This window comes from Aquarana catesbeiana, linkage group LG01 (genome assembly GCF_042186555.1).
Source record: "Aquarana catesbeiana isolate 2022-GZ linkage group LG01, ASM4218655v1, whole genome shotgun sequence".
NCBI classification, from domain to species: Eukaryota; Metazoa; Chordata; class Amphibia; order Anura; family Ranidae; genus Aquarana; species Aquarana catesbeiana.
In genome coordinates this window covers 980,123,776-980,151,086 of record NC_133324.1, presented here as the reverse complement: position 1 = coordinate 980,151,086, position 27,311 = coordinate 980,123,776, and the positions used below count along the sequence as shown (strand labels likewise).

General features: G+C 46.0%; 1 protein-coding gene across 1 annotated transcript in view; it reads right to left on the bottom strand.

Annotated features, from left to right (window-relative positions):
* The window catches only part of TMEM8B (transmembrane protein 8B), a 50,689-nt gene extending 31,273 nt beyond the window's left edge, over positions 1–19,416 (bottom strand). Inside the window, exons 1-4 of the mRNA XM_073612066.1 lie at positions 19,234–19,416; positions 9,631–9,820; positions 8,718–8,925; positions 7,694–7,827 (exon numbers count right to left, since the gene is read on the bottom strand). Coding sequence (XP_073468167.1) covers positions 7,694–7,827; positions 8,718–8,925; positions 9,631–9,820; positions 19,234–19,327 — 626 coding nt within the window. The 5' untranslated portion in view covers positions 19,328–19,416. The remainder of the gene's footprint in view (positions 1–7,693; positions 7,828–8,717; positions 8,926–9,630; positions 9,821–19,233) is intronic.
* Positions 19,417–27,311: the final 7,895 nt, after the last annotated feature.

Here is a 27,311-nt window from a genome sequence, read left to right as displayed (position 1 = left end):
GTTCCTGTACCTCACTCAGGGCCGTCTTTAATATCAATTGGACCCTTGGCAAACATTTTCTTGGCTCCCCCATGTGATTTCTCTTCCCACCTGCTCATACACTGACAACCAATATAATGGGGGATTTTACATTAACAACTAATAAAGGGGGATTTCTACACTGGCCACCAATGTAATGATTTACACTCACCACCAATCTAAAGGGGGCTTCTACATGAACCACCAGTGTAAGTTATGATTTTTTTTACTGATTACCAATATAAAGAGGAGTTTCTACTCTGGCCACCAATGTAATGGGTATTTACACTGACCACTAATGTAATAGGGATTTACACTGACCACTAATGTAATAGGATCATTCCCAGTAACCACCAATGTAAGGAGAAATTTTACATTGACCACCAATGTAAGGGGGGCCTTCACACCGGCCATTAGTGTGAATGAAAGGATTGTACACCAAGCCCCAATGTAATGAGAAGATTTACACTGACCACCAATGTAAATGAGACATTTAGCCTGCGTTCACATTTGTGTGTGTCGGGAGCGCATGCAAAATCGCTTTCCTGACACCACAGAAATGTGCTGCCCTTTAGCAGACACAGCAGTGCCATTAATTGTTAATGACCTCCTCACACATCTGCTGAGATGTGCCTATTCACATCCACCACCATGATATTTTGAAAAAGGGTTCCACCTCCAATTTTCTTACCTTTACAGAACAGGCTTAATGACCACAGTTGTAGGCGGGACTTTCAAGCACACCCGTTTACCTCCCCAGTGGGCAGCATTCAGCAGAAGTGATGGTGGATACGACTTTAGGGGGGCATGATATACATATGAATGCCGCCTCTATTTACACATCAATGCAGCCGGTCCGCAGCTATTTACATATCAATACAGGTCATTTACATGTAAACACAGGGCCTTCAGGTTAGTCATGTGTACAAGGCAATAGAGCAGAGCTGGGCAGCATTAGTAACAGAACTTCACACTGAAATATCAGGACACAGCACGGGACTAAAACTTCAAGGGACAAGGGAATTTAAACTAGGAATAGTTGGCAAGTATCAGGTAGCTGCTTTGGGCCCCACAACAATGATGGGGCCCAGGGCAGCTGCCCCTTCTGCTCTGCCTTAAAGGCGGCCCTGACCTCACTGTCCGGCTAAGATCTGACCTTGGCCTGTATTCCGAAACTGCCTTTGCCTGATGTTCCTGTACCTCGCCGTCCAGCCAAGATCTGTTCTTGGCCTGTATCCCAACACTGGCTTTGCCTGATGTTCTTTTACTTCGCTGTCCAGCTGTTGATGGCCTTCAGCTTCTGTACTGGCTTTGCTCCTGTCCACTAATCCGGTGTCACCATGTTCCTGCCTCTAGTCCTTATCTGATGGTCCACAGTCATCTGTGTCTCATATCTAACAGTTGGTGTTGCCCAATACATCTGCCCTCGTGCCACTCTGTGTCTCCTGTCGCCTCCTCCAGAAGTGTTTCACAAGAGAAGCCCCCACTCTAGCCCTCTAGATGAGTTTAGCAACATTTGGTGTTTGGGAGATTTATTTATTTCACGTGCCAGAATTTGAATTTATTCTGGTTATTTATTGAAATGAATAAATGCTGAAGTGTTAAAACGTGTCTAGCGTTTAGGCACATTTGGCGTTTTTTTTTATGCCCAAAAGCTCCTCTCCTGAACGCAATTCTTCTGGAGCTTTGACTGCCTCTAAACTCTGCTGCTCCTAAACTTTGGTAAAAGCCTACATGCGCATGGACACATAGGCTTTTATTGAGTTGAGTTCTGGAGCCCTTTGGAAAAAAAAAAAACACGCCAAAAGCTCCTAAACATGAGTTTAGGAGCCGCGGTGTGCCACGATGCCATACTCTTCCTGTTTTGGATTCAGTGCTCTACCAAAACACCCATCTTCACCAACAGCCAAACTTACTGATTTGAAATTTCAGCCGGCATGCAGGAGATAATAAGGATGGTATGGTAAGAATTGGAGGTGGTTGCAGGTAATGTTATTTAACACTTAAAGTTCCATACATTTTCGACCAGTTAAACTCCTCTGTACAAAATGAAAGTATGAACATTTTATATCTCGTTTTCTGTGATGAAGTGTTTGTATGGACAGGAATTAATATGGCGGGTTTAGTTTTGGTCGGGTATTTTTTTCCCCTCAGAGAATAGGTGTAGGAACTCCCCCTTTCTGAGTCATCCCCTTTCTCCACCCCCTACCCACCTCGGAGCACCTTTTTTTTTTTTTTTTTTTTTATATAAAGGGTAACATTTTATTGATGTTTCACAAAACAGTAATGACAACATCCACAATGCACAAAGTACATAACAGGATACAGGTAAAACATACATATATACGCAATATCAAAATATACAGCAGTTTTTACATCAGTAATATCTTATAAATGAATAAAAGGTAAGCCTGAAAAATCCTATGGTGTGCCCATCTGGTTAATCTAAGAGCATACAAAACTAATAATAAGAAAAAGGAAAAAGAAAAAAAAAAAAAAAAAAAAAAAAAAAACAACAAAACTAGTAGATATAGTATAAACTGCATGGATGTAACATTTGCACCCACACCGAGATCAAATAGGTACACCACCCATCTCTATTTAACCACCTCCCATCCACGCTATAGCCGATAGATGGCTACGGCGCGGGCCTTAATTGCCGGGAGGACGTCAGCGCGTCCCTGCGGGGTACATGCGGTGCGCTCTGTGATCACTGAGTCTACGAGACTCGATTGATCACCGATTGGAGTAAGGTGCCGATCCCGGCCCCTTACCACGTGATCAGCTGTCAGCCATTGACAGGTGATCACGTGATGCAGACAGAAGATCGGCAATGTTTTTTTTTTTCCCCTCACGCTTAGAATGCGAGAGGGAAAAAAAATCTGATCAATGGCTTCTGTCAGAGGAATAATGATCCCTTACACAGAGGGCCGCTGCTGCCTTGCCTGTGCCCACCGGTGCCTCCTGCCCGTGCCCACCAGTGCCACCTATCAGTACCCACCAGTGCTGCCAATCAATGCCAATCAATGCCCACCAGTGCCTCATCATCAGTGCCACCGATCAGTGCTGCCTATCTGTATCACCTACCAGTGCCGCCTCTCAGTGCCACCTCATTAGTGCCCTTCAGTGCCGCCCATCAGTGCCACCCATCAGTGCCACCTCATCAGTGCTGCCCATCAGTTCCACCCAGTGCCACCTCTCACTGCCCCCTATCGGTGTCCATCAGTGAAGGAGAAAAATTACCCGTTTTCGAAATTGTACAACAAACTATGAAACAGTTTTTTTTTTTTTCCCCAAATTTTTGGTCTTTTTTCGCAAAGAATAAAAACCCCAGAGGTGATTAAATACCACCAAAAGAAAGCTCTATTTGCGTGAAAAAAAAAAAAGATAAAAATGTCATTTGTGTACAGTGTTGTATGACCGCACAATTGTCATTCAAAGTGCGACAGCGCTGAAAGCTAAAAATTGGTCTGGGCAGGAAGGGGAGGAGGGGGAGTGCCCTGTATTGAAGGGGTTAAGATTATATATAGTAAGCCACCCTGCCCAAATTTTCTTGAATTTTTTGTGGCATCCCCTAGACCAGGGATATGCAATTAGCGGACCTTCAGCTGTTGCAGAACTACAAGTCCCATCATGCCTCTGCCTCTGGGTGTCATGCTTGGGCCTGTCAGAGTCTTACTATGCCTCATGGGACTTGTAGTTCTGCAACAGCTGGAGGTCCGCCAATTGCATATCCCTGCCATAGAGGCATGCATTAGTTTAACCAATTAAGGACCGGAAGGATTTGCCCCCTTAATGACCAGGCCATTTTTTTTACGATTCGGCACTGCGTCGCTTTAACTGACAATTGCGCAGTCGTGCGACGCTGTACCCAAACAAAATAGACATCGTTTTTTCCCCACAAATAGAGCTTTCTTTTGGTGGTATTTAATCACCTCTGCGGTTTTTGTTTTTTTTTTGCGCTATAAACAAAGAGCGACAATTGTGAAAAAAAAAAAAAAAAAAAAATTAACTTTTGCTAGAATACATATCCAAAAAAATATATATAAAAAAAACGAATTTATTCATCAGTTTAGGCCAATATATATTCTACATATTTTTGGTACAAAAAAAAAAAATCCCAATAGGTATATATTGATTGGTTTGCACAAAAGTTATCGCGTCTACAAACTATTTTAGATTTAGGGACTTTTATTTTATTGTATTTACTGGTAATGGCGGCAATCTGCGATTTATTTTTTTAGCAGGACTGCAACATTGCGGTGGACAAATCTGACCCCAAATGACACCTTTTGGGGACCAGTGACATTATTACATTGATCTGTGCTATACAAATGCATAGATTACTCTCCTAAATCATAGAGAACTGCAGCGCAGCTCCGAACTTTGTTGCAGTATAAATAAGACACATAGAAGACATGTCCTAACATGTGTCCTAACGGTGACTGGCGTTCTTCCAGGAAAATGCCAGTCGCCGCAGTATATGTTCACCTTAATGTACACTTGTTAATATTTTTTGTTTTTGTTTTCAGGGCCAGGATAAGGGGTGGGCGGCAGGGACAGCTGCCCATGGTGCAGTGGTTTCAGGTGGAACTGGTATAGACTATGCTGACTAGTACCCATCCTAATCAGCCTGGCAGAGAAGAGGTTAAATGCTCCCCAATGCCCCCCAATGCACAGCTCTCGTCTATTTCTGTTACTTATTAGCAGGGCTGTCATTAGAAATCTGGCCCTGTACAGTGCACCTGACAGGGCCCGGCCCCCTGTGAACATTAGGAGAACAATAATGAGGCAGCATGCCAAGCATGTCGTATTGTGGGTATGGCAAAATTGTGCTAGCGGTGGGAAAGGGCCTAAAATTGAGCCTACATACAGAGTGCAGGTGTCAGGAGTATGCATCACACATGGGGTGACCACGTGTCCCGGATTGCCTGGGACAGTCCTGCATTTTGCAGGTCTGTCCCGGGGCACAAACCCAGGGACTGACACAAGACACCCCCCCGGGCCAATCAGATGCCCCCAAAAAAGGCACCACTTTACTGACAATACTTGTCCTGGCCGGCCAAGACCCATTTTCCCTTGCTCCACTGCTGGCTCTACACTGCCCAAACTGGTAGGACCGCCTGGCGTCTAGCAACCAGTGACGTTGCGTCACCACAGAGCGAGGCTGAGGCCCCAGCATTCAGAGCGGAGGAGGATTTACCTTCTTCCTCCTCCACGCCTAGTGCTTTAGCTCCATCCACCTCCTCCTCAATCTTCTCCGGTGGCATACTCAGAGGGAAGGGAACTGCCAGGATATGAGAGCAACTCTCAATACTCAGAGGTGAGGCCAGGTGCCGGGGATGGATGGAACACCATGTGTGTCATGAGGTACTGACTGCAGAGAGGACGGCAGATGAGCTGGCAGCAGAGGACAGATGACACCCTCAGAGGAATGTGAGGGGGACACATCTTAGATCCCAGGGGTTCATGGGATTTGTAGTCCTTCACTTTTGGGGATGTGACCCCCCCCAAAAAAGTGAAGGACTACATGCCCCAGCTTGAACCCCTCATAGCTGAAGATGTGCCCCCCCATCCCCAACTAGTGAAGAACTACAGGTCCCAGCATGAACCCATATCAGGGGGTCAAACTGGGACTTGTAGTCCTTCACTTTTGAACCTGTAAAATCTATGGGTTCGCAAGAAAAAGGTATAAAAAAAAAATCATATTTTTTTTGGGAAGGGGGTGGCAGTTTGGAAATGCGGTCACCCTAATCACTCAGAGTGCATGTTCAGGAGTATGTAACATACCTAGTGCATACTGTATAAATATATATATATATATATATATATATATATATATATATATATATATATATATATATATATATATAGTCACTTCATATTACTTTATCTGCTCCTGAAAGCAAAAAATAAATAAATAATAAAAAACCCTTTCTGGCTCCAGGCCCTCCTTCTGAGCTAATGGGGTGCAGAGAGCTTTATTATTAATACTGGGAACTACAATCTGCGGTAATACTCTGCCTGCTCCCCATGGAAAATAGAAATTCCCTCTCTGCCAATGCCTCCCCCCCACTGGACTAATGAGATTAGGGCCCGGTACAAAAGTTAAGTTCCCCCCCCCACCCCATCATCAGCCTCATCTTATGAGTAACAGCGGATCCCCTCTACCTAGGGTTGCCACCTGTTCGGGATTCACCCGGACAGTGCAGGTCTTGAATCATGTGTCCGGGTCTCAGGTGGATTGAAACCCGGACACATTATTCAGACCGGGCTGTGGCTCCCCAAGTAACCAAGATATTCATACACAAATCTGTTGCGGTCTGGGAGCTGTGAGCAGCTGTCTGGAGGCAGGTTGGGCATTACTGGGGGGACAAGGTGATGATGTCAGCAAGGGCAATTTGACCACACCCACTATTCAATGCGGCACGCTATGTCCACCGCATTACTACTCTCCTTGGGGCACCCAAAGGTGTCCCAGGCCGCTAAAGTGTTTGGGTTTTGCTTAAAGAAAAGATGGCAACCCTACCTCCACCTGTAAGTCTGTCCAGACTGCAGCGCTTGGAAGGCAAGACAGAACCGGAACCCGGAGTCCGGGACATTACTGATACTATCTAGCTGGTTGGCTACTTTAGTAATGCTGGAGCTCTACCACCCCCAAGACTGCTGCTAGATACAAGAAGATAAAGTAGAAGGGAGTCTGGCAAAGTATTGGGGTGCAGTGTGAGAGGTGAGAAGCACCACCGGGCAGGTGAGCCCAGGTCGGAGAGCAGGGCCGTGCATTGTAATTACTGGCTCGGTCTCCTAAGAAAAAAATAAATAAACCGATCTACACCCCTGCCAAGCACATTAGCCTACATCAGGCAGCGACGGGGGGGGGGGGGGGGGATCCCAGATCTCCCAACCTTTGAAGTTGAGAATGAGGGACACTTCAGGGGGACGGCAACCTGCAGCGCGCTACAACCAAACAGATCTCTGATGTTTCACTTTGCAGCCTCAGCTGCACTGGACAGTGAACGAGCAGGACGTGCTCTGTACAGAGGCTCCTGTTCATTCATAAACTGAAACATAATAAACACAGTTTACTGTGCTTTAGTTACAAATGAACAAAGGAGTGATCGGTACGGATTGCTCACTATGTTTATTCAGGAAAGGAAGGGTTAAATAACAGTTAATAACAGTTAACAGTTAAATAACATATTTACCGCCCCCCTTCCCCCCATGCCCCACAGCAGCTGCACTCGGCGGGAGGAAGAGATCTGGGAATGCTGGGCTCTAGATATCTATTTGCATGTAACATCAGCTGGCTGAATCCCCAAAGGGCATTTTAGGGGGTCAATGGAAGGACTTCCGAGTGGTTTTCTGGAACACTGAGCAGAGAAGACTTGTTCATTGTATGGAAATTTCTAGCAGCCTCAGAAGGAACATTAACACCCCCAGTTCTCAGACTCCATATGATTGTCACCTCTCAGAAGCAGAGGACACTTAACAGAGCAAAAGGAAAGATGGACACAAAAGCTGAAAGTATTTTCTTATCTGTGAACCTCCCAAGAAGAGCCCCCCGCCCCACCCAGAGCACACAATGTAAAACATGCCCCTTCCCTATCTGTGCTGGGGAGACACTCAATGGCCTATCCACAGAACATCAGATCCAAGAATAGAGGGGTATACTCACTTGTAGAGTGCAGAGCGATTGTGTGGAGGAAGCATCTGCTCCGTGATGTACCCGGGATACAGGACTGGCACGCCAACTGCCCTCTGCACAATGAGCTGTGGCTGGAAGAGGTACTGGCATTCATCATGTAAACCCTGCGTACACAGCAAGACGATGAGATGGAGCAACACCAAAAACAGGGAAATAGAATGACATCAGTGCAATCCTCACTAAAAATATTATTATCATCCAAATATTCTATAATGGCGCGTGGAAGACCAGCTACCATCAACCTTGGCCAAGGAGTGCAGCACAGCCTGTCAGTCTCATCAATCAGCAAGGAGGTGATGACAGTGGATGGAGGTGATGACAGTTGGGTACACTAGATAGGGAAGGAGATGGCAGTGGATGTAGGTGATGACAGTTGGGTACATTAGATACAATAGGGAAGGAGATGACAGTGGATGGAGATGATGACAGTTGGGTACACTAGATACAATAGGGAAGGAGATGACGGTGGAGAGGATGACAGTTGGGTACACTATATACAATAGGGGAGGAGATGGCAGTGGATGGAGGTGATGACAGTTGGGTACACTAGATACAATAGGGAAGGAGATGGCAGTGGATGGAGGTGATGACAGTTGGGTACACTAGATACAATAGAGAAGAAGATGGCAGTGGCTGGAGGCGATGACAGTTGGGTACACTAGATACAATAGAGAAGAAGATGACAGTGGATGGAGATGATGACAGTTGGGTACACTATATACAATAGGGAAGGAGATGGCAGTGGATGGAAGTGATGACAGTTGGGTACACTAGATACAATAGGGAAGGAGATGGTAGTGGATGGAGGTGATAATAGAGTCTTAAAAGGAGAAGAGGGATTCTTGTGGAAAACTCTTTAGTCGTGAGATGAGGCTATGAGGACATTACATTTCCTGGGGTAGAGTATACAATGGAGGTTTGAGCAATATATATATATAAGACTGGTGACTAAGGTCACATTAGTCTCACATAAGGATTGTAAATTATATCGTACCTTAATTGTGATCTTCCCGTCATCTTTGGGTAGGTGAGCAGCCAGGAACCAGTCTCCCGGAAGAGGACTTGTGACATTAAACACTCCAGTGGTTCTGTTTGGAAGGGTCCAGGTGAGGGTGAGTGTGAATGAGCCCGGTACCGCTGTGTCTCGGGGGAAGTGAGTGTTTAATGGGTTAATAACTGGAGGAGCGCCAGGCCTGAAGTATCTGCAGAGAGAACAGGACATGACAGAGTTACAGTTTGTAGATTCTAAATCTACTACAGGAGAGCTCTACAAGAAAGGCTGGATATCTTCCACCAGAATTTAATGGCACTTGAGGAATGCAACTCCCCACCATGGCTTTTGACTCTGTTCCTTCCATGTTGCATTCTTTTTTTGTTCCCCTCCACCTTAGTGTGTTCCAATGGCTCATGTTTAGATCTTAAAAAACCCTGCATGTCTCAGACACTTAGTGCAGAGATGGTGGGAACGCCTCATAATGAACACAGCGGGTGTACAGACCCGGGAACTCAGCACAGGGATGGTGAGAACCCCTCATAATGGGCACAGTGGGTGTACAGACCTGGGAACTCAGCACAGGGATGGTGGGAACCCCTCATAATGGACACAGTAGGTGTACAGACCCGGGAACTCAGCACAGGGATGGTGGGAACCCCCCATAATGGACACAGCAGGTGTACAGACCCAGAAACTCAGCACAGGGATGGTGGGAACCCCTCAAAATGGGCACAGCAGATGTACAGACCCAGGAACTTAGAAGAGGGATAGAGGGAACCCCTCATAATGAGCACAGCAGGTGTACAGACATAACTATCTGTATCTTCCTTAAATCCAGTTCTTAGCAGCAAGCTGTCCAGTTTTGCAAATTTCTACCCATTAGCCCCTCCCATATCCCAGCCAGAGGACATACACTGTGACACTGCGGTCAGGACAGTTGTCCCCGAAGGTTCCGCCCTGCTCCTTGAAGGTGATGAGGTTCCACACAGCGATAACCGTGTCCTCCGGAATGTGGAAATGAAAAAGTTCAATGCTGCCCACTGAGCGGAATGGATTTAGCTTCCGGGGGGTCCGTGTGAAGTAGTCAGTAACGAAGAGACCATCTGTAATGAAGAGGAGCGGAGACAATCAGAGGTCATATACTGGATCCCTGGCTGATGTAAGGCTATCTACATTCTGATATGGAGAGATTGAGACATGCCGCACACTTGAACCACCTCAAGTACCACCATCACACCTGTATAACCACTAATATAACCCCCACACCTGAGACTAGCCACACACCTATACCACCACCACACCTGAGACACACCGCACACCTGTACCACCTTCAATATCGACACCACACCTGAGACATGCCACGCACCTGAACTCCCTACAATATCACCATCTCACCTGAGATATGCCACACACCTGTACCACCTCCAATATCACTATCACACCTGAGCCACACCACACACTTGTACCACCTTCAATATCACTACCACATCTGAGACACGCCGCACACCTGTACCACCCCCAGTATCACCACCACACCTGAGACACGCCACAAACCTGTACCACCCCCAATATCACCATTTAACCTGAGACATGCCGCACACCTGTACCACCCCCAGTATCACCACCACACCTGAGACACGCCGCACACCTGTACCACCTCCAATATCACCATCTCACCTGAGACACACTGCACACCTGTACCACCCCCAGTATCACCACCACACCTGAGACACGCCACACACCTGTACCACCTCCAATATCACCATCTCACCTGAGACACACCGCACACCTGTACCACCCCCAATATCACCACCACACCTGAGACACGCCACACACCTATACTACCTCCAATATCACCATCTCACCTGAGACACACCGCACACCTGTACCACCCCCAGTATCACCACCACACCTGAGACACGCCACACACCTGAGACACGCCACACACCTGTACCACCTCCAATATCACCATCTCACCTGAGACACACCACACACCTGTACCACCCCCAATATCACCATCACACCTGAGACACGCTGCACACCTGTACCACCTCCAATATCACCATCTCACCTGAGACACACCGCACACCTGTACCACCCCCAGTATCACCACCACACCTGAGACACGCCACACACCTGTACCACCTCCAATATCACCATCTCACCTGAGACACGCCGCACACCTGTACCACCCCCAGTATCACCACCACGCCTGAGACACGCCACACACCTGTACCACCTCCAATATCACCATCTCACCTGAGACACACCGCACACCTGTACCACCCCCAATATCACCACCACACCTGAGACACGCCACACACCTGTACCACCTCCAATATCACCATCTCACCTGAGACACACCGCACACCTGTACCACCCCCAATATCACCATCACACCTGAGACACGCTACACACCTGTACCACCCCCAATATCACCATCTCACCTGAGACACGCTGCACACCTGTACCACCCCCAGTATCACCACCACACCTGAGACACGCTGCACACCTGTACCACCTCCAATATCACCATCTCACCTGAGACACACCGCACACCTGTACCACCCCCAATATCACCATCACACCTGAGACACGCTGCACACCTGTACCACCCCCAATATCACCATCTCACCTGAGACACGCTGCACACCTGTACCACCACCACACTTGAGACACGCTGCACACCTGTACCACCTCCATTATCACCACACACCTGTACCACCTCCAATATCACCGCCACACACCTGTACCACCTCCAATATCACTTGAGACACGCTGCACACCTGTAACACCTCCAATATCACCATGACACCTGAGACACACCGTACACCTGTACCACCTCCAGTATCACCATCACACCTGAGACACACCACACACCTGTACCCCCTCCAATATCACCATCACACCTGAGACACACCTGTACCCCCTCCAATATCACCACCATACCTGAGACACACCGCACACCTGTACCACCTCCAATATCACCATCACACCTGAGACATGCCACGCACCTGAACTACCTCCAATATCACCACCACACCTGAGACACGCCACACACCTGTACCACCTCCAATATCACCATCTCACCTGAGACACGCACACCTGTACCACCTCCAATATCACCATCACACCTGAGACACACCACACACCTGTACCCCCTCCAATATCACCACCATACTCGAGACACACCTGTACCCCCTCCAATATCACCACCATACCCTAGACACACCGCACACCTGTACCACCTCCAATATCACCATCACACCTGAGACACACTGCACACCTGTACCACCTCCAATATCACCATCACACCTGAGCCACCCCACACACCTGTACCACCTCCAATATCACCATCACACCTGAGACATGCTGCACACCTGTACCCCCTCCAATATCACCATCACACCTGAGACACACCGCACACCTGTACCACCTCCAATATCACCATCACACCTGAGACACACCACACACCTGTACCACCTCCAATATCACCATCACACCTGAGACACACCGCACACCTGTACCCCCTCCAATATCACCACCATACCCGGGACACACCACACACCTGTACCCCCTCCAATATCACCACCATACCCGAGACACACCTGTACCACCTCCAATAATCACCATCACACCTGAGACATGCTGCACACCTGTACCCCCTCCAATATCACCATCACACCTGAGACACACCGCACACCTGTACCACCTCCAATATCACCACCATACCCGAGACACACCGCACACCTGTACCACCTCCAATATCACCATCACACCTGAGACACACCACACACCTGTACCCCCTCCAATATCACCACCATACCCGAGACACACCGCACACCTGTACCACCTCCAATATCACCATCACACCTGAGACACACCACACACCTGTACCACCTCCAATATCACCATCCCACCTGAGACACACCGCACACCTGTACCCCCTCCAATATCACCACCATACCCGAGACACACCACACACCTGTACCCCCTCCAATATCACCACCATACCCGAGACACACCACACACCTGTACCCCCTCCAATATCACCACCATACCCGAGACACACCACACACCTGTACCACCTCCAATATCACCATCACACCTGAGACATGCTGCACACCTGTACCCCCTCCAATATCACCATCACACCTGAGACACACCGCACACCTGTACCACCTCCAATATCACCACCATACCCGAGACACACCGCACACCTGTACCCCCTCCAATATCACCACCATACCCGAGACACACCACACACCTGTACCCCCTCCAATATCACCACCATACCCGAGACACACCACACACCTGTACCACCTCCAATATCACCATCACATCTGAGACACGCTTGCACACCTGTACCCCCTCCAATATCACCATCACACCTGAGACACGCTGCACACCTGTACCCCCTCCAATATCACCATCACACCTGAGACACACCACACACCTGTACCACCGCCAATATCACCATCACACCTGAGACACACCGCACACCTGTACGACCTCCTACGTCTTCCTCCAGGGACTTCTACTGTGCTAATTAAAACAGAACATGAAATACCTCTCCTTTGTAGTTACAATAATAATGGATGGTGGGGGTAGGAGGTTTCAGCTAATGGTAATAATGGATGATGGGGGTAGGATGTTACAGCTGATGGTAATAATAATAGTGGATGATGGGGGTAGGAGGTTACAGCTGATGATGATAATAATAATGGATGATGGGGATGATTGTGGGTGATGATGAGTATAATGCTGTATTCTGTCACCCCGTAGTCTGGTGTACAGAACACTCAGTAGAAGGACAATGATGAGTATAGGGGTGATGATGATGGGGGTGATGGTAGATGATTGGGGATGGAGGTAGTAAATGATGATGATGGATAATGGATGATAGGTATAATGATGGGGATAGTAGTTGATGATGAATGGTAAAATGATTGGGATAGGATGTATTATGAGAGGTATAATGATGGGGGTAGTAGTTGATGATGAAAGGTATAATTAAGGGGATAGGATGTATTATGAGAGGTATAATGATGGGGGTAGTAGTTAATGATAAGAGATATAATGATACGGGTAGTAGTTGATGATGAGAGATATAATGATGGGGGTAGTGGTTGATGATGATGAGAGGTGTAATGATGGGGATAGGATGTATTATGAGAGGTATAATGATGGTGTAGTGGTTGATGATAGGTATAATGATGGGGTAGTAGTTGATGATAATAGGTATAATGATGGGGGTAGTAGTTGATGATAATAGGTATAATGATGGGGTAGTAGTTGATGATAATAGGTATAATGATGGGGGTAGTAGTTGATGATAATAGGTATAATGATGGAGGTAGTAGGTGGATGATGGGTATAATGATGGGGGTAGTAGGTAATAGGTACCAATGGATGGTGGGTATAATGATGGGGGTAGTAGGTGGATGATGGGTATAATGATGGGGGTAATAGATAGTAGATAACAATGGATGATGGGTATAATGATGGGGGTAGTAGGTGGATGATGGGTATAATGATGGGGGTAGTAGGTAATAGAAAACAATGGATTATGGGTATAATGATGGGGGTAGTAGGTGGATGATGGGTATAATGATGGGGGTAGTAGGTGGATGATGGGTATAATGATGGGGGTAGTAGGTGGATGATGGGTATGATGATAGGGGTAATAGGTAATAGATAACAATGGATGATTGGTATAATGGGGGTAGTAGGTAATAGATAACAATGGATGATGGGTATAATGATGGGGGTAGTGGGTGGATGATGGGTATAATGATGGGGGTAGTAGGTGGATGATGGGTATGATAATGGGGGTAGTAAGTAATAGATAACAATGGATGATGGATATAATAATGGGGGTAGTAGGTGGATGATGGGTATAATAATGGGGTAGTAGGTAATAGATAATAATGTATGATGGGTATAATGATGGGGGTAGCAGGTGGATGATGGGTATGATGATAGGGGTAGTAGGTAATAGATACCAATGGATGATGGGTATATAAATGGGGGTAGGTGGATGATGGGTATAATGATGGGGGTAGTAGCTGGATGATGGGTATAATAATGGGGAAGTAGGTAATAGATAATAATGTATGATCGGTATGATGATGGGGTAGTAGGTGGATGATGGGTATGATAGGGGTAGTAGGTAATAGATAACAATGGATGATGGGTATATAAATGGGGGTAGTAGGTGGATGATGGGTATAATAATGAGGGTAGTAGGTGGATGATGGGTATAATAATGGGGGTATTAGGTGGATGATGGGTATAATGATGGGGGTAGTAGGTAATAGATAACAATGGATGATGGGTATAATGATGGTGGTAGAAGGTAATAGATAATAATGGATGATGGGTATAATGATGGGGGTAGTAGGTGGATGATGGGTATGGTGATGGGGGTAGTAGGTAATAGATAACAATGGATGATGGGTATAATGATGGTGGTAGAAGGTAATAGATAATAATGGATGATGGGTATAATGATGGGGGTAGTAGGTGGATGATGGGTATGGTGATGGGGGTAGTAGGTGGATGATGGGTATAATAATGGGGTAGTAGGTGAATGATGGGTGTAATAATGGGGGTAGTAGGTGGATGATGGGTATAATGATAGGGGTGGTAGGTAATAGATAACAATGGATGATGGGTATAATGATGGTGGTAGTAGGTAATAGATAATAATGGATGATGGGTATAATGATGGGGGTAGTAGGTGGATGATGGGTATAATAATGAGGGTAGTAGGTGGATGATGGGTATGGTGATGGGGGTAGTAGGTGGATGATGGGTATAATAATGGGGTAGTAGGTGGATGATGGGTGTAATAATGGGGGTAGTAGGTGGATGATGGGTATAATGATAGGGGTGGTAGGTAATAGATAACAATGGATGATGGGTATAATGATGGTGGTAGTAGGTAATAGATAAGAATGGATGATGGGTATAATGATGGGGGTAGTAGGTGGATGATGGGTATAATAATGGGGTAGTAGGTAACAGATAATAATGTATGATGGGTATAATGATGGGGGTAGCAGGTGGACGATGGGTATGATGATAGGGGTAGTAGGTAATAGATACCAATGGATGATGGGTATATAAATGGGGGTAGGTGGATGATGGGTATAATGATGGGGGTAGTAGCTGGATGATGGGTATAATAATGGGGTAGTAGGTAATAGATAATAATGTATGATCGGTATGATGATGGGGGTAGTAGGTGGATGATGGGTGTGATAGGGGTAGTAGGTAATAGATAACAATGGATGATGGGTATATAAATGGGGGTAGTAGGTGGATGATGGGTATAATAATGAGGGTAGTAGGTAGATGATGGGTATAATAATGGGGGTAGTAGGTGGATGATGGGTACAATAATGTGGGTAGTAGGTGGATGATGGGTATAATAATGGGGGTAGTAGGTGGATGATGGGTATGATAGGGGTAGCAGGTAATAGATAATAATGGATGATGGGTATAATGATGGTGGTAGTAGGTGGATGATGGGTATAATAATGAGGGTAGTAGGTGGATGATGGGTATAATAATGAGGGTAGTAGGTGGATGATGGGTATAATAATGGGGGTAGTAGGTGGATGATGGGTATAATGATGGGGGTAGTAGGTAATAGATAACAATGGATGATGGGTATAATGATGGTGGTAGTAGGTGGATTATGGGTATAATAATGAGGGTAGTAGGTGGATGATGGGTATAATAATGGGGGTAGTAGGTGGATGATGGGTATAATAATGGGGGTAGTAGGTGGATGATGGGTATAATGATGGGGGTAGTAGGTGGATGATGGGTATAATGATGGGGGTAGTAGGTAATAGATAATAATGGATGATGGGTATAATGATGGGGGTAGTAGGTGGATGATGGGTATAATGATGGGGGTAGTAGGTGGATGATGGGTATAATGATGGGGGTAGTAGGTGGATGATGGGTATAATAATGGGGGTAATAGGTGGATGATGGGTATAATAATGGGGGTAGTAGGTGGATGATGGGTATAATGATGGGGGTAGTAGGTAATAGATAACAATGGATGATGGGTATAATGATGGGGGTAGTAGGTGGATGATGGGTATAATAATGAGGGTAGTAGGTGGATGATGGGTATAATGATGGGGGTAGTAGGTAATAGATAACAATGGATGATGGGTATAATGATGGTGGTAGTAGGTGGATGATGGGTATAATAATGAGGGTAGTAGGTGGATGATGGGTATAATGATGGGGGTAGTAGGTAATAGATAATAATGGATGATGGGTATAATGATGGGGGTAGTAGGTGGATGATAGTTATGGTGATGGGGGTAGTAGGTGGATGATGGGTATAATGATGGGGGTAGTGGGTGGATGATGGGTATAATGATGGGGGTAGTAGGTAATAGATAATAATGGATGATGGGTATAATGATGGGGGTAGTAGGTGGATGATAGTTATGGTGATGGGGGTAGTAGGTGGATGATGGGTATAATGATGGGGGTAGTAGGTGGATGATAGTTATGGTGATGGGGGTAGTAGGTGGATGATGGGTATAATGATGGGGGTAGTGGGTGGATGATGGGTATAATGATGGGGGTAGTGGGTGGATGATGGGTATAATGATGGGGGTAGTAGGTGGATGATAGTTATGGTGATGGGGGTAGTAGGTGGATGATGGGTATGGTGATGGGGGTAGTGGGTGGATGATGGGTATAATGATGGGGGTAGTAGGTGGATGATAGTTATGGTGATGGGGGTAGTAGGTGGATGATGGGTATGGTGATGGGGGTAGTGGGTGGATGATGGGTATAATGATGGGGGTAGTAGGTGGATGATGGGTATGGTGATGGAGGTAGTAGGTGGATGATGGGTATAATGATGGGGGTAGTGGGTGGATGATGGGTATAATGATGGGGGTAGTAGGTGGATGATAGTTATGGTGATGGTGGTAGTAGGTGGATGATGGGTATAATGATGGGGGTAGTGGGTGGATGATGGGTATAATGATGGGGGTAGTGGGTGGATGATGGGTATAATGATGGGGGTAGTGGGTGGATGATGGGTATAATGATGGGGGTAGTAGGTGGATGATAGTTATGGTGATGGTGGTAGTAGGTGGATGATGGGTATGGTGATGGGGGTAGTAGGTGGATGATGGGTATAATGATGGGGGTAGTGGGTGGATGATGGGTATAATGATGGGGGTAGTGGGTGGATGATGGGTATAATGATGGGGGTAGTGGGTGGATGATGGGTATAATGATGGGGGTAGTAGGTGGATGATAGTTATGGTGATGGGGGTAGTAGGTGGATGATGGGTATGGTGATGGGGGTAGTGGGTGGATGATGGGTATAATGATGGGGGTAGTAGGTGGATGATAGTTATGGTGATGGGGGTAGTAGGTGGATGATGGGTATGGTGATGGGGGTAGTGGGTGGATGATGGGTATAATGATGGGGGTAGTAGGTGGATGATGGGTATGGTGATGGAGGTAGTAGGTGGATGATGGGTATAATGATGGGGGTAGTGGGTGGATGATGGGTATAATGATGGGGGTAGTAGGTGGATGATAGTTATGGTGATGGTGGTAGTAGGTGGATGATGGGTATAATGATGGGGGTAGTGGGTGGATGATGGGTATAATGATGGGGGTAGTGGGTGGATGATGGGTATAATGATGGGGGTAGTGGGTGGATGATGGGTATAATGATGGGGGTAGTAGGTGGATGATAGTTATGGTGATGGTGGTAGTAGGTGGATGATGGGTATGGTGATGGGGGTAGTAGGTGGATGATGGGTATGGTGATGGGGGTAGTAGGTGGATGATAGTTATGGTGATGGGGGTAGTAGGTGGATGATGGGTATGGTGATGGAGGTAGTAGGTGGATGATGGGTATAATGATGGGGGTAGTGGGTGGATGATGGGTATAATGATGGGGGTAGTAGGTGGATGATAGTTATGGTGATGGTGGTAGTAGGTGGATGATGGGTATAATGATGGGGGTAGTGGGTGGATGATGGGTATAATGATGGGGGTAGTGGGTGGATGATGGGTATAATGATGGGGGTAGTGGGTGGATGATGGGTATAATGATGGGGGTAGTAGGTGGATGATAGTTATGGTGATGGTGGTAGTAGGTGGATGATGGGTATGGTGATGGGGGTAGTAGGTGGATGATGGGTATAATAATGAGGGTAGTAGGTGGATGATGGGTATAATGATGGGGGTAGTGGGTGGATGATGGGTATAATGATGGGGGTAGTGGGTGGATGATGGGTATAATGATGGGGGTAGTGGGTGGATGATGGGTATAATGATGGGGGTAGTAGGTGGATGATAGTTATGGTGATGGTGGTAGTAGGTGGATGATGGGTATGGTGATGGGGGTAGTAGGTGGATGATGGGTATAATAATGAGGGTAGTAGGTGGATGATGGGTATAATGATGGGGGTAGTGGGTGGATGATGGGTATAATGGTGTATTCTCTCACCCCCCGGTCCGGTGTACAGAGCACTGAGTAGTAGTAGTATGATGAGGATGATGGGGGTGATCTCTCCCCCCGGATCTCCCGGTATTATCCTCATCCCGCCGCCTCCCTCTCCGCATCTCCTCCGGCCTGGACCACCGCGTGACGTCACCTACCTACACCGGGGGCGGGGCTACACGGCCGGGCTGGAGCTGGGATTGGTCGGCAGAGATGTCACTCAGCACCATGGATGAGTAACCGAACACAATAACATCATCTCCACCGATACATTGTATACAAATCATCATCCACCCTCCATACATTGTATACAGATCACCCCCCCCATACATTGTATACAGATCATCACATCACCCCCCCCCCCCAATACATTGTATACATAATACATCCCCCATACATTGTATACACCTCACCCCATACATTGTATACAGATCACCCCCCATACATTGTATACAGATCACCCCCCATACATTGTATATATCCTACACAGAGTACACAGATCATCTGATACATTGTATACACCGCAAATATAACACCAGAAATAATATAATCCGGATCACCAATCAATCTCCCATTCATTGTATACACATCACCACTAAGATCCCTCCATATACTGTATACTGTATATACCCATCATCCTATCCATTGTATACACCTCACACCATATATACTATACATTCTACACCCCAATATATCATCACATATACAGAACACTGTATATATATCACCAGATACGCTACACAGGACTGTATATATACACCGATATTATATACACCTCATCCTGTACACCCCCCTCCCCCATACCGATCCATATCACCGAATACATTGTACTCACATCTCTCCGCACTGATCACTGTATACAGACCCCTTCATACACTTCACATCATTATATACTTTATATACATCATCCAATATATTGTTATTATTTTGTTTTTTTGTTTTGCAATAAGAAATTATTATTGTTTGATAACAATAGAAATCACAAATCATAATACAAAGGAGAGAAAAAAGAAACAACATTATAGAGACACTGAAGAGGGATCATAGAGGGAGAAAATCATGACATTTCAAAATTGGTAATATTACAAATAATAAAATCAAACCCATAAATAGTATACAAATCACCCCACACAGTATATATACTTCACCCAATAAATATTATACACATCACTCCTAACATTGTACTCTATATACTACTGATCCTTATACACTGCCCTACATATTACTGACCTCTCTACACTGCCCTACATACTACTGACCTCTGTACACTGCTCTACATACTACTGACCTCTGTACACTGCTCTACATACTACTGACCTCTGTACACTGTCCTACATCCTACTGACCTCTGTACACTGCTCTACATACTACTGACCTCTGTACACTGCCCTACATATTACTGACCTCTGTACACTGCTCTACATACTACTGACCTCTGTACACTGCTCTACATACTACTGACCTCTGTACACTGTCCTACATCCTACTGACCTCTGTACACTGCTCTACATACTACTGACCTCTGTACACTGCCCTACATATTACTGACCTCTGTACACTGCTCTACATACTACTGACCTCTGTACACTGTCCTACATACTACTGACCTCTGTACACTGCTCTACATACTACTGACCTCTGTACACTGTCCTACATACTACTGACCTCTGTACACTGCTCTACATACTACTGACCTCTGTACACTGCTCTACATACTACTGACCTCTGTACACTGCTCTACATACTACTGACCTCTGTACACTGCCCTACATACTACTGACCTCTGTACACTGCTCTACATACTACTGACCTCTGTACACTGTCCTACATACTACTGACCTCTGTACACTGCCCTACATACTACTGACCTCTGTACACTGCCCTACATACTACTGACCTCTGTACACTGCTCTACATACTACTGACCTCTGTACACTGCCCTACATACTACTGACCTCTGTACACTGCCCTACATACTACTGACCTCTGTACACTGCTCTACATACTACTGACCTCTGTACACTGTCCTACATACTACTGACCTCTGTACACTGCTCTACATACTACTGACCTCTGTACACTGTCCTACATACTACTGACCTCTGTACACTGCTCTACATACTACTGACCTCTGTACACTGTCCTACATACTACTGACCTCTGTACACTGCTCTACATACTACTGACCTCTGTACATTGCCCTACATACTACTGACCTCTGTACACTGCTCTACATACTACTGACCTCTGTACACTGCTCTACATACTACTGACCTCTGTACACTGCTCTACATACTACTGACCTCTGTACACTGTCCTACATATTACTGACCTCTGTACACTGCTCTACATACTACTGACCTCTGTACACTGCTCTACATACTACTGACCTCTGTACACTGCTCTACATACTACTGATCTCTGTACACTGCTCTACACCCTACTGATCTCTGTACACTGCCCTACATATTACTGACCTCTGTACACTGCTCTACATACTACTGACCTCTGTACACTGCCCTACATACTACTGACCTCTGTACACTGCTCTACATATTACTGACCTCTGTACACTGCTCTACATACTACTGACCTCTGTACACTGCCCTACATACTACTGACCTCTGTACACTGCCCTACATACTACTGACCTCTGTACACTGCTCTACATACTACTGACCTCTGTACACTGCTCTACATACTACTGACCTCTGTACACTGCTCTACATACTACTGACCTCTGTACACTGCTCTACATACTACTGACCTCTGTACACTGCTCTACATACTACTGACCTCTGTACACTGCTCTACATACTACTGACCTCTGTACACTGCCCTACATACTACTGACCTCTGTACACTGCTCTACATATTACTGACCTCTGTACACTGCTCTACATACTACTGACCTCTGTACACTGCCTACATACTACTGACCTCTGTACACTGCTCTACATATTACTGACCTCTGTACACTGCTCTACATACTACTGACCTCTGTACACTGCTCTACATACTACTGACCTCTGTACACTGTCCTACATATTACTGACCTCTGTACACTGCTCTACATACTACTGACCTCTGTACACTGCCCTACATACTACTGACCTCTGTACACTGCCCTACATATTACTGACCTCTGTACACTGCTCTACATACTACTGACCTCTGTACACTGCCCTACATACTACTGACCTCTGTACACTGCTCTACATACTACTGACCTCTGTACACTGCTCTACATATTACTGACCTCTGTACACTGTCCTACATATTACTGACCTCTCTACACTGCCCTACATACTACTGACCTCTGTACACTGCCCTACATACTACTGATCTCTGTACACTGCCCTACATACTACTGACCTCTGTACACTGCCCTACATATTACTGACCTCTGTACACTGCTCTACATACTACTGACCTCTGTACACTGTCCTACATACTACTGACCTCTGTACACTGTCCTACATACTACTGACCTCTGTACACTGCCCTACATACTACTGACCTCTGTACACTGCTCTACATATTACTGACCTCTGTACACTGTCCTACATACTACTGATCTCTGTACACTGCTCTACATACTACTGACCTCTGTACACTGCCCTACATACTACTGACCTCTGTACACTGCCCTACATATTACTGACCTCTCTACACTGCCCTACATACTACTGACCTCTGTACACTGCCCTACATACTACTGACCTCTGTACACTGTCCTACATACTACTCACCTCTGTACACTGCTCTACATACTACTGACCTCTGTACACTGCTCTACATACTACTGACCTCTGTACACTGCCCTACATACTACTGACCTCTGTACACTGCTCTACATACTACTGACCTCTGTACACTGCTCTACATACTACTGACCTCTGTACACTGCCCTACATATTACTGACCTCTGTACACTGTCCTACATACTACTGATCTCTGTACACTGCTCTACATACTACTGACCTCTGTACACTGCTCTACATACTACTGACCTCTGTACACTGCCCTACATACTACTGACCTCTGTACACTGCCCTACATACTACTGACCTCTGTACACTGTCCTACATATTACTGACCTCTGTACACTGTCCTACATACTACTGATCTCTGTACACTGCCCTACATACTACTGACCTCTGTACACTGCCCTACATACTACTGACCTCTGTACACTGCCCTACATATTACTGACCTCTGTACACTGCCCTACATATTACTGACCTCTGTACACTGCCCTACATACTACTGACCTCTGTACACTGCCCTACATACTACTGACCTCTGTACACTGCTCTACATACTACTGACCTCTGTACACTGCCCTACATACTACTGACCTCTGTACACTGCCCTACATATTACTGACCTCTGTACACTGCCCTACATACTACTGACCTCTGTACACTGCCCTACATACTACTGACCTCTGTACACTGCTCTACATACTACTGACCTCTGTACACTGCTCTACATACTACTGACCTCTGTACACTGCTCTACATATTACTGACCTCTGTACACTGTCCTACATACTACTGATCTCTGTACACTGTCCTACATACTACTGATCTCTGTACACTGCCCTACATACTACTGATCTCTGTACACTGCCCTACATACTACTGACCTCTGTACACTGCCCTACATACTACTGACCTCTGTACACTGCTCTACATATTACTGACCTCTGTACACTGTCCTACATATTACTGACCTCTGTACACTGTCCTACATACTACTGATCTCTGTACACTGCCCTACATACTACTGACCTCTGTACACTGCCCTACATACTACTGACCTCTGTACACTGTCCTACATACTACTGACCTCTGTACACTGCTCTACATACTACTGACCTCTGTACACTGCTCTACATACTACTGATCTCTGTACACTGCTCTACATATTACTGACCTCTGTACACTGCCCTACATACTACTGACCTCTCTACACTGCTCTACATCCTACTGACCTCTGTACACTGCTCTACATACTACTGACCTCTGTACACTGCTCTACATACTACTGACCTCTGTACACTGCTCTACATATTACTGACCTCTGTACACTGCCCTACATACTACTGACCTCTCTACACTGCTCTACATCCTACTGACCTCTGTACACTGCTCTACATACTACTGACCTCTGTACACTGCCCTACATACTACTGACCTCTCTACACTGCTCTACATCCTACTGACCTCTGTACACTGCCCTACATACTACTGACCTCTCTACACTGCTCTACATCCTACTGACCTCTGTACACTGCTCTACATACTACTGACCTCTCTACACTGCTCTACATACTACTGACCTCTGTACACTGCTCTACATACTACTGACCTCTGTACACTGCTCTACATACTACTGACCTCTGTACACTGCTCTACATATTACTGACCTCTGTACACTGTCCTACATACTACTGATCTCTGTACACTGTCCTACATACTACTGATCTCTGTACACTGCCCTACATACTACTGATCTCTGTACACTGCCCTACATACTACTGACCTCTGTACACTGCCCTACATACTACTGACCTCTGTACACTGCCCTACATACTACTGATCTCTGTACACCGCCCTACATACTACTGACCTCTGTACACTGCTCTACATACTACTGATCTCTGTACACCGCCCTACATACTACTGACCTCTGTACACTGCCCTACATACTACTGACCTCTGTACACTGCCCTACATACTACTGATCTCTGTATACTGCCCTACATACTACTGACCTCTGTACACTGCTCTACATACTACTGACCTCTGTACACTACCCTACATACTACTGACCTCTGTACACTGCCCTACATACTACTGACCTCTGTACACTGCCCTACATACTACTGATCTCTGTACACCGCCCTACATACTACTGACCTCTGTACACTGCCCTACATACTACTGACCTCTGTACACTGCCCTACATACTACTGACCTCTGTACACTGCCCTACATACTACTGATCTCTGTACACCGCCCTACATACTACTGACCTCTGTACACTGCTCTACATACTACTGACCTCTGTACACTGCCCTACATACTACTGACCTCTGTACACTGCTCTACATACTACTGATCTCTGTACATTGCTCTACATACTACTGACCTCTGTACACTGCTCTACATACTACTGACCTCTGTACACTGCCCTACATACTACTGACCTCTGTACACTGCCCTACATACTACTGACCTCTGTACACTGCCCTACATCCTACTGACCTCTGTACACTGCTCTACATACTACTGACCTCTGTACACTGCCCTACATACTATTGACCTCTGTACACTGCTCTACATACTACTGACCTCTGTACACTGCCCTACATACTACTGACCTCTGTACACTGCCCTACATACTACTGACCTCTGTACACTGCCCTACATACTACTGACCTCTGTACACTGCTCTACATACTACTGACCTCTGTACACTGCTCTACATACTACTGACCTCTGTACACTGCTCTACATATTACTGACCTCTGTACACTGCTCTACATACTACTGATCTCTGTACACTGCTCTACATACTACTGACCTCTGTAAACTGCTCTACATACTACTGATCTCTGTACACTGCTCTACATACTACTGACCTCTGTACACTGCTCTACATACTACTGATCTCTGTACACCGCCCTACATACTACTGACCTCTGTACACTGCCCTACATACTACTGATCTCTGTACACTGCCCTACATACTACTGATCTCTGCACACTGCCCTACATACTACTGACCTCTGTACACTGCTCTACATACTACTGACCTCTGTACACTGCCCTACATACTACTGATCTCTGTACACTGCCCTACATACTATTGACCTCTGTACACTGCCCTACTTACTACTGACCTCTGTACACTGCTCTACATACTACTGACCTCTGTACACTGTCCTACATACTACTGACCTCTGTACACTGCCCTACATACTACTGACCTCTGTACACTGCCCTACATACTACTGACCTCTGTACACTGCTCTACATACTACTGATCTCTGTACACTGCTCTACATCCTACTGACCTCTGTACACTGTCCTACATACTACTGACCTCTGTACACTGCCCTACATACTACTGACCTCTGTACACTGCCCTATCTACTACTGACCTCTGTACACTGCCCTACATACTACTGATCTCTGTACACTGCCCTACATACTACTGACCTCTGTACACTGTCCTATCTACTACTGACCTCTGTACACTGCTCTACATATTACTGACCTCTGTACACTGCCCTACATATTACTGACCTCTGTACACTGCCCTACATACTACTGACCTCTGTACACTGCCCTACATACTACTGACCTCTGCACACTGCCCTACATATTACTGACCTCTGTACACTGTTCTACATACTACTGACCTCTGTACACTGCCCTACATACTACTGACCTCTGTACACTGCTCTACATACTACTGATCTCTGTACACTGCCCTACATACTATTGACCTCTGTACACTGCCCTACATACTACTGACCTCTGTACACTGCTCTACATACTACTGACCTCTGTACACTGCCCTACATACTACTGACCTCTGTACACTGCTCTACATCCTACTGATCTCTGTACACTGCCCTACATATTACTGACCTCTGTACACTGCCCTACATACTACTGACCTCTGTACACTGCTCTATATACTACTGACCTCTGTACACTGCCCTACATACTACTGACCTCTGTACACTGCTCTACATACTACTGACCTCTGTACACTGCTCTACATACTACTGACCTCTATATACTGCTCTACATACTACTGACCTCTGTACACTGCCCTACATATTACTGACCTCTGTACACTGCCCTACATACTACTGACCTCTGTACACTGCTCTACATACTACTGACCTCTGTACACTGCTCTACATACTACTGACCTCTATATACTGCTCTACATACTACTGACCTCTGTACACTGCTCTACATACTACTGACCTCTATATACTGCTCTACATACTACTGACCTCTGTACTCTGCCCTACATGCATTTTCTATCCTGAGTAT